At 40.5% G+C, this 10,188-nt stretch overlaps 1 protein-coding gene across 1 annotated transcript; it reads left to right on the top strand.

The window, feature by feature from the left end:
* The first annotated feature begins 488 nt into the window (after window positions 1-488).
* LOC114568101 (elongation factor 1-alpha) lies at window positions 489-9,798 on the top strand. The gene is made up of 8 exons (XM_028597488.1): window positions 489-641; window positions 1,336-1,488; window positions 2,475-2,654; window positions 3,129-3,425; window positions 3,502-3,652; window positions 7,061-7,317; window positions 7,593-7,827; window positions 9,476-9,798. The coding sequence occupies exons 2-8, from the start codon at window positions 1,345-1,347 to the stop codon at window positions 9,598-9,600; spliced, it is 1,389 nt and encodes a 462-aa protein (XP_028453289.1). The 5' UTR covers window positions 489-641; window positions 1,336-1,344; the 3' UTR covers window positions 9,601-9,798.
* The last annotated feature ends 390 nt before the right edge of the window (window positions 9,799-10,188 follow it).

Raw genomic sequence — 10,188 nt, 5'->3', positions numbered from 1 at the left:
ACATTTCCAGAAGGCGAAATATCACTGACTGCTTTATTTTCTAATAATAGTATGTCATGGTCTCTTATAATGTTTTTTTCGTGTGCAAATTATATACTTATAGTAGTGCAATTTTGAATACAGGCGTTATTAGGAGGTATTGGGTAGTATTGCTACTATTATGTAAGATAAGGTACAAAGTTACTTGATGAGACTGTCTCATTTGCTTGATTAGAGTTGATTAGCAGATGCTTAATGGCCACATTCCTTCAGTAGACTAGAGACAATCGTGTACAAAAAAACGGGAAAGGCAAGTTTTTAATATGTGTTTTATATAATGAACAAGACCAGACTGGCAAAACAAGCTGGCCAAGTACAGTTATGTATGGCTATACAGAACAGGTTGAGCAGCTGTCGAATTATTCATGAGATGTGTCCTGTCTATGGATGTGTCCAGGAGGAGGAGGAGAAGGAGGAGGAGGAGGAGGAGGAGGAGGAGGTTAAAAGAAGGCGTTGTCCTCAAATAACTTTTCTGTTGTGTAGAAGTCTGGTCACCCGTCGAATAGTGTTTCCTCTTTTACGAAAACAGCAGTAAGTGAAGGTGCAGATAGATCAAGCAGGAGACGACAGGCATCAACCACTTTCATTTAGCTTGTCAACAGGTGAGATAAAATACTGTAGTGCTGTATTGTTGTGGTATAGTTTCTACACGCAGTCAAAACTCCTTAAATACCACCAAAAGCTATTAGATAGCCTACATGAAATAAATCGAGAGGGCGTTTTTGGATGCAAGCTAATCTCATGGTTTGGATTAGCTACATTTCCAGAAGGCGAAATATCACTGAGTGCTTTATTTTCTAATAATAGTATGTCATGGTCTCTCATAGTTTACATTTTAGGGTGAACTATAGTTACAATTGGTCTTCATATTAAGATTTTTTACAAAACTATAGGCTACTGATACTTTTTTTTTCGTGTGCAAATTAAATACTTCTAGTAGTGCAATTTTGAATACAGGAGTTAGTAGGAGGTATTGGGTAGTATTGATACTATTCTGTAACATGAGGTACACCGTTAGCTACTTGACGAGACTGCGTCTCATTTGCTTGATTAGAGTTGATTAGCAGGTGCTTAATGGCCCGCTAGCTGACGTTAGCTTAATTTTTTTTTTTTTTTTTTTAATAACCGTTGGAGTCCATAGATATACGTTAGAACTTTCAACGTATTTATATCTACGGTTGGAGTCCATGACTGGTGGTCGCACGGAGCTCACCTTCATTTTCTAAACTAATTTAAGCCTGGAATATTTCATTTTATTAAGTCAACATAACTGCTCCCCGTGTCGTTTATAACCAGTACATCGAAATGGGAAAACAAAAGTTCCACCTCAACATCGTGGTAATTGGCCATGTCGACTCCGGCAAGTCCACCACCACCGGCCATCTGATCTACAAGTGCGGAGGAATCGACAAGAGGACCATCGAGAAGTTCGAGAAGGAAGCCCAAGAGGTTGGTTTTTTTGAGACATCAGAGGCCAAGTTACGTTATCTTTGAGTTATTAACAAATATTCACACCATATAAAACGAGGCCACAAACAATGACGCATTAACGTTACAGGTGTGGGGAAACTGGTTTGGCGGATGTAAAGTGCTCCTTAATTTTGGGTAGGTGCTTGATCGGATCCGCTAGACGTGTCGACGTCAAAGGACGTGCCTCGTGGCCCGCCTTATTCTGCTTCTGATTGGCTTACCATGGTAACCCTAACCAATGCCCACTCCTCTTGCCTAAACCTAACTACGTCGATCATTCTAGCAGATAAGATTTAGGATTTACTTTAATTTATTTATTGTAATTTATTTCTTTTACTGTATGTGGGATTTACCCTAATTTTGCTTGACGTTAGTTACATAGAAGTAAAATGGATGATTAGTTTTATGGTTACAACTGCCATCCACTGTTGAAATATGAGTACTATCTATTCTATACAGAATATGATATGACTATGTCTCCTGTTTTGATAAATTACAGTTCAAGGTTTTAACATACATTTTAAAATATGTTACTTATACAGCTAGAAAAGGGGGGAAATCGGCCTCAAATACATAATCATTTGATTTTTTTCAAATATCATAACCAACGTTGCCTAATGGGTACTAACTTTAATAATTAGTAATGATTGAAGACTAACAAGGTTATTTTAGTCATCTCCATGAAAGACAATAAATAAGTTAACTTGATATTAAAGTAAATGCTAAAATCTCTTTTTAGAAGACTCAAATAACTTGCTACATCAAACCCTGGACAAAATGCTCAGGCACATTATAGTAAATTAAATTAATTACTGACTTTAAGCAAATTATATTACTTAAAAAAATATGTTTTGCATGATGTAAATGTTTTTATTTTTAATAATGGCTATGGTTAAACTTCTGTCTGTTGCTCTCCCTGTTTCCCTGTTTCCATTGCTCTATTTGTGTTGTTTTAACCACAATAGATGGGAAAGGGTTCCTTCAAGTACGCCTGGGTGCTGGACAAACTGAAGGCTGAGCGTGAGCGTGGTATCACCATCGACATCGCTCTCTGGAAGTTTGAGACCACCAAGTACTACGTGACCATCATTGATGCCCCTGGACACAGGGACTTTATCAAGAACATGATCACTGGTACCTCTCAGGTAAAGGCACACCTTTTTAACCTGTTCTTTATTGACTTCTCACCTTAAGGTTTGTACATTATACCTCAAATTGTAAGTAAGTTTAACTCAAGGTCTTATCAGGGTTAGGGTACAGAGGATGCAATGACTGTATATGCTTAACTTTCCATATTGCAAACATTACAAGCAACCCGTAATAGGAATGGTAGTAATTCCAGAAAATCACTTTATTTTTTTAAAGTGAAGTTGAAGTTAACATCCCAGACGCTCAGCTGACTAGGGCATGTAAAATCAACTCTAAAATCTATCCCTATTATTCTATTCATTTCCATTGTGTCCTTAGCAAATTCCCAAACATTACATTTTGAAAGTGGAGGTAATATGTGGGAGCCGTGCATATGTTTTAGAAAACCACACACAGATCATAGACAACCTTCATTTTGGCATCAGTTTTGGCTTTAACTGTAGAAAAATAGTAATATTCTCCCTGTTCAGGCCGACTGCGGTGTGCTGATCGTTGCTGCAGGTGTTGGTGAGTTTGAGGCCGGTATCTCAAAGAACGGCCAGACCCGCGAGCACGCCCTGCTGGCCTACACTCTGGGTGTGAAGCAGCTCATTGTCGGAATCAACAAGATGGACTCCACCGAGCCCCCTTACAGCCAGAAGCGTTTTGAGGAAATCACCAAGGAAGTGAGCACCTACATCAAGAAGATTGGCTACAACCCCGCCACTGTTGCCTTTGTCCCCATCTCTGGGTGGCATGGAGACAACATGCTGGAGGCCAGCGACAAGGTGAGGACATTTTCAACTTGTGTCAACCTGATGATTGAGAACATGGACTGATTTCTTTCTTTGAACCTCTCGGTAGATGAGCTGGTTCAAGGGATGGAAGGTTGAGCGCAAGGATGGTAATGCCACTGGAAACACACTGCTGGAGGCTCTGGACTCCATCTTGCCTCCAGCCCGCCCCACCGACAAGCCCCTTCGTCTGCCCCTGCAGGACGTCTACAAGATTGGCGGTAAGTAGGGTCTTATTTGTGCCTTATGTCACATCACATTATAGCTCAGCACCTCATATTACTTAACATGACATTTGTTGCACATATTGAGTTTTAACACACAGCTGACATCCATATTACTACGCTGCTACAATCCAGAACACAGACAGAATTATCTAAATCAAACCAAAAGGCATTGAAAGTTACAGCTGCTTTTTCTGGCAAAAACATGGTGAAAGTGGAGAATTGTGATTGGTACATGAGACTGTCGACTCAGCCGCAGTTAAAAAGCCTCACCTTGTAACTTTTGTCTCTTGTCCAGTTCTTAGTCCTTCTACTTCTGCCTATGTATGGGCTGTAATCTAAGGGTGATTTCACATCTGAGCAGTCTGGTCCGTTTTAATCAAGCGTTTTGTTTGGAGCGTTTTGTCAGATAGTCCGGTTCATTAGGGGTGGTGTTGAAGCTCATTCAAATTCTGGTGCGGACCAAACACCTGAACTCTGGTCCCCATGAAAACAGGGGTGTAATTTAATTTACAGACTTCATGATTTAAAGATTGGCTTAACTATAGTGACCATACCTCGTTCGTCGTCTGTGTGACATAAAACTCTGATCAGAGCCCGCCCTCTCCTTCACTCGCTGCATTGTCAGCTGCTCATATTGTTCAGCTTCTTCTATAATATTAGAAACCCCAACGCAAAACCAGAAAACCTTAGACGTTATAAATTTGGTGTTGCTCTATAATTTCTGTGTGTCGGCCGGTTCTCAAATATTTGTCTAATAGACCAGCGACCGTTTTGACCATGTGACATTTGTTTAGTGTTTAGTACAAAGTGCAGTGTTAACACTAACCAAACTAAATGAAAAATGCAACCCCCAAATTCCACCAAGTCTATCAAACTACAGGTGTGAAAATGCCCTAAAGCATGTAACTTGGGTGTTATTTTAGACTCATCTTAACCTGGAGAAACAAATATCTTCTGTTGTAAAGACCAGTTTTTACCAACTAAGAATCATTTCCAAACTCAAGTCTGTTCTGTCATACAATGATCTGGAAAAAGTCATCCATGCCTTCATAACCTCCCGCTGAGACTATTAAGTAACTCTCTACTTGGGTCTCCCTCTGACTCTGGTGGCACCATAGATATAGAACAATAGATATGACATGTAATTCTGACTTGCCCTTCCAGGATGGAGCCACTTGGCGGCCATCTTACCAGGGTTAAGTTTTAAAATTGCTTCCATTGGAATCAATGGGGAAAGAGGCTCATGTTGTCTGTATTATCCTTATATTTTTCTACCAATACATCAATAGTGGTTTCAATTCAAAGTAATGACTGTAAGACAACTGTGCCTTTCTAGAAAGAAACAAAAAATAGAGATTTGGGTGGAATTTTGATTTGATATAGATCCAAGAGAACAAGTAATTCGTTCAATTATGAAAATAATCTCATAATTTTGCATTTATATTGCAGGTGATAATTTTATTTTTTCAATTTTGCATGGACTTAATATGTAAAAACTGTCTTTGGTATTCTGAATGGCTAATATACATTAAATATTTTTTAATGTCAATCTCAACTATAAGACCACATTTCCCCTCAACCCCGCTACTTCCTGTTTAGCGTTTTGTTTTCTTACGGTCAGCTGGCCGGCGTGGAGTTTGTTTTGACGATGAGCGGAGTAGTTGAAGAGCCTCGCTAGCTTCAATGAGTTTTTGTTGAAAGACTATAATGACTTCACCAGAACTGCTGATGGACTTGTCGCAATTTTCATTGCGTTAACGTTATGGAAATTACATTTACGATAGTAATGCGGAGACTTGCTGCTGAAGTCTTTCTGGACGTTACTTTACCTCGTCAAGACATGGATTATTAAGTTTTAATTTGCTTTACTGAAAGGAAAATCGTGTAAAGGCATGAGGTAAGCTGACAACAATAGATAGGTAATGTAATATAATAGTTAATATATGATGACTGACAGCAGCATTCAACATGGCTAATGTTTGGGGAGCTAACGTCAGCTGGTGAAAATGTACCGCTAAGTGCGGCTGGTCTGTTAGGCTCCGTGTTGCTGGATGTGGCTACTGTTTTGTGTAACGTAACTTTTTACTCTGTGTAACGTTACAGTACTTGTAGTTAACTTTAACTTAAACTAACGTAAACTTAACACAGATTGAGTGAAATCAGCTGCAGCAGTCAATGTATGTATGTCAATATTAACGACGTGTTAAAAAAAACTGTTATAACGTTAACGTTACTAAATGTCTTATTTGAGGTTAAAAAATCAATCAACTAAAACGATGTTTGCTGTTCATAAATGATAAGAGCTAGCTAGCAATCGCCACTAACTGACATCTCAGCCGGTCTGTTAACAGTTGCTAGGCAACGTAACTAGCTAGCTAGCTAGTTCACAAACTTTTCTGTATTTATACTATAAATACAGAAAAGTTTGTAACTATTTATAGTTTAACTATAAATTTTATAGTTAAAAAAAGAAGAGAAAAAATACTATCTTCTCCTACTGAAGTGTGGAAAGTGATGGCAGCCTCCTGGTCTCTTTGGTCCTTCTGGTAAAGCAGTTAGGTGCTGCACAGCTGATAACCATACTTGCTGCCATAGGTGACAATTGTAAACCGTACCCTAGTAAGATGGCGGACAGTTATGCCATAAGTTATGACGTCATATCTATTGTTCTGTATCTATGGGTGGCACGGCTTCAGATGGTCCAAAATGCAGCGGCTAGGCTGCTGACGAATACAAAAAAGCGTGAACACATTACACCTGTCCTAGCCTCCTTGCACTGGCTTCCAGGTCAGTCTAGGATACAATTTTTAAAATACTGTTGATGGTTTTTAAAGTTCTTCACGCCCTGGCCCCCAGCTACATAGCTGATATCATTCATCCGATCCTTCAGCCAAGGCCTCCTCCATGTCCCACGGTCCCGGCTTAAGCAAAAAGGTGACCGAGCCTTTTCTGTTGCTGGCCCTCAGCTGTGGAACCGACTGCCACCTGACATCAGAAGTGCCCCTTCAATTGTGATATTTAAAGCCAGGCTCATCTTTTTATATTGGCCTTCCCGGCATCTTAATGGTCTTATCCTGCTGGGTTTGTAATTGTTTGTCTTTCGATGTCCTTTTTATCCTAAATCACTAATTTGTACGTGTGTTTTTATTTTTTTTATCACCCTGTGGCTAATGCGTTATGTACAGCACTTTGGTCAGTGCAAAGATGCATTTTTTATTTTTAAATGTGCTATAAAAATAAACTTTACTTAATTAATGACTTACTAAAGTGTTTCACAGCCTGTACGACAAGCCTACAATTACAGTTCACACTCTTGTGTCCGTCAAATCTTCTCCAAACCAAGGACTCTTTTAAAGCTAACTGAAAAGCGTTGTAGCAACATATTGCCTCCTGCTCTCTCAGGTATCGGAACTGTCCCCGTCGGCCGCGTTGAGACCGGTGTCCTGAAGCCCGGTATGGTCGTCACCTTTTCTCCCCCCAACCTGACCACTGAGGTGAAGTCTGTGGAGATGCACCACGAGTCCCTGGCCGAGGCTGCCCCTGGTGACAACGTCGGCTTCAACATCAAGAACGTGTCCGTCAAGGAGATCCGCCGTGGAAACGTGGCTGGCGACAGCAAGAACGACCCTCCAATTGCAGCTGACAACTTTAGCGCCCAGGTGAGTCTGAGCAAATGAAAAGAAGTGAATATGAAGAAATGGGCTTGGATTTTTGAATGTGATGGTTTCTTGTAAATTTGTATTTAGAAAATAAACCTGTACTGAACATAGAGAAGCAGGAAGCACGATTGAACTTGACTTTAAAGTTTCTTTAAGGTGGACCTCTGCTGGCCACTAGCAGGAACTGCAACGGTGTTCACCTCAGGCATGAAGTGAATGCTGGATGGGGAGCTCTCATCACACTTTCTAAATGCACTTAAACCTTAATATTTCAGGTCATTGTTCTGAACCACCCTGGCCAGATCAGCGCGGGTTACGCCCCCGTGCTGGACTGCCACACCGCTCACATTGCCTGCAAGTTCGCCGAGCTCAAGGAGAAGATCGACCGTCGTTCCGGCAAGGTGATTGAGCAAAATCCCAAGTTCATCAAGTCTGGAGACGCCTCCATTATCAAACTGGTTCCACAGAAGCCCATGTGTGTTGAGACCTTCGCCAACTATCCTCCACTGGGTGAGTAAAATTATTTTTCTCCTGCATTTGTAGGTTACAGCCCATTTTGTTAAGAGAATGGGTTGAGACGGCACATCAACTGACCCTTGAACTGATTTTTATCAACTGATACTGAAGACTAAAGACGATAAATACTTTAAGGCTGTAATCTCAAATATTTTCATTTAAATACATGTCTGTTAATTATTATCTTTTCCTGAAATAGGTAACACGTGTGTGTGTGTGTGTGTGTGTGTGTGTGTGTGTGTGTGTGTGTGTGTGTGTGTGTGTGTGTGTGTGTGTGTGTGTGTGTGTGTGTGTGTGTGTGTGTGTGTGTGTGTGTGTGTGTGTGTGTGTGTGTGTGTGTGTGTGTGTGTGTGTGTGTGTGTGTGTGTGTGTGTGTGTGTGTGTGTGTGTGTGTGTGTGTGTGTGTGTGTGTGTGTGTTACTGGGCAACATGCCACACTGATGGAAGAAGAGGCAGAATCTGACCTCTTGTCCCCCAAGTAGCATCCAAGTGACAAAACAGGCCTTTACCCAGTCTAATTCATAACTCTCATTTACAGGATGCAGCACAATTCTTTATCAACCAGACTCCAGACAATATTTCTTGCAGTACAATTACATTGTTTTCCCTGAAATAGAAATTCTGAATCAACCAGGTCTGAAATGTTAAGGATTGACACTGAGGTTTCATCTGCTGACACAGACTTCAACTATCTTTAAAACTTCAACTCAGTTTTTTTTTTTTTTTTTTTTTTTAATGACTTCATGTTAGAAGGTGCAGTTCTCTCCAGTCGCCTCTCTGTGAACTTGCAAAATCTATGCTTTTTGTCTATTTTTACTAAAATTAGTTGTGCCTTATGTGGATGAGATTAGACGGTGATGCTGTGTGGCTAGGAGTCCCTCATCAGGTTTGGGAAATCAACTTGCCAGTCTCCTGCCGACTCTGATAGCCTAGGCTAATTAGCCAGCTGGCCGGTCAAGTTTTCAAATGTAAACGCAGAGGAAGGTGGAGAAGATGAGCTCAAGCTAGCAAGACCATCTCTGCGTCCAACTCCATGTCTACATCAGAGGGGGCAGCGTGGAGCAATTGAAAACCGACTGCAACTTCCTGCTAGCCAGTGTGCTAAGTGGCCTCCACTGATTTCCAGTTTTTTATTTAAACAAACTTTATCCTAATAGTCACATACACAAAGTACAATGTAGTGACACTTTATTAGGGGCTGGAATGCAGGGTTCAAAATTAACTTTTTGTCCTCCAGCCAAATACTGGTGAATGTTAAAATTGTACTTATTTTTGGTTGGTGAGTTAAGCAAATCTACCAGCCACTCTCATATTTCACCAGCATTTGGCTGGTAAAATGGTGCTAATTTTGGATCCTGCTTTACATGTCTTTGTTAGAAAATTATCAGCGTCTTCTGAGACTCACTGTGTGATAAACAGACACTCGCACCAATGGACGGACCGGGCCATAGTCCCTCCCGTTGATTTCCAAAAAATAATGACCAGCATCATCCAGACTCTTATTAACCTCTGTTTATCATGACTGATTCATTCCGGTTCTGGCAGGACATAAAGGGCACAAATAGCTCTTCAAACATTTGTTGTGGGTTATATCGGCGGCATCTTTTGAGCGTCTCATGGCCTGTCCGTCTCTTCCTCTCAGGGCGTTTTGCTGTGCGGGACATGAGGCAGACCGTGGCCGTCGGTGTCATTAAGGAGGTCGTGAAGAAGGACCTCACCGCCGGAAAGATCACCAAGGCTGCTCTGAAGGCCGACAAGAAGAAATGAATTCTCATGCGGGATGTCCAACAACAAGTCCTGTCTCCGAAGCAACCCCCTCTTCATCCCCACGTCGTCTTCTGGCTTATGAAGATGAAAATGATGAAAAGCCATCGGAAAAGTTTCCGCCGAAAAGGAAGGCTTGTGCCTTTTAAGAAAACTATTGGTTTGAAAGCAAAACAATTAAAATCTTAAAATTGCCAAATGAAGAAGTTTCTTTTGTTGTTGTTCTTAATATCCTTTTTTTGTTGTGTTGAATTTCAAAAAGTGTTCATAAGATGTTGATTTGGTTTATGTTCATTATAAACTACATAAACAAAGTCCAACACCTTATGAACATGAAGACCTTTATAACATGAGAAAGAAAACAAGGATTCATTTGTTAATATTTACACAGTCTGGTCCAAAGGATGAAATGTAAATTGGAATTATTTTTTATTTATTTTTCCCCCCCCCCTTCTCAACATATGTATCCTTTTTGTTGTTCCATGTGTTTCCATTTCTTAGTTTAGGATTTCTTACAAGCATTCAACAGTATTCTCAACCAATACTTATCTTGCTTCATCTGTTCAAGTTCCTCCAGCTTAATCTGCTGAA

This window comes from Perca flavescens, chromosome 14 (genome assembly GCF_004354835.1).
Source record: "Perca flavescens isolate YP-PL-M2 chromosome 14, PFLA_1.0, whole genome shotgun sequence".
NCBI lineage: Eukaryota > Metazoa > Chordata > Actinopteri > Perciformes > Percidae > Perca > Perca flavescens.
The sequence above is the reverse complement of the archived record's forward strand: the minus strand, read 5'-3'. Positions and strand labels throughout refer to the sequence as shown.

Coding starts and splice junctions, on each gene's coding strand:
- LOC114568101 (XM_028597488.1), top strand. CDS start 1,345: ATGGGAAAACAAAAGTTCCACCTCAACATCGTGGTAATTGGCCATGTC. Junction 1,489..2,474: donor TCGAGAAGGAAGCCCAAGAG/GTTGGTTTTTTT, acceptor TAACCACAATAG/ATGGGAAAGGGTTCCTTCAA. Junction 2,655..3,128: donor TGATCACTGGTACCTCTCAG/GTAAAGGCACAC, acceptor CTCCCTGTTCAG/GCCGACTGCGGTGTGCTGAT.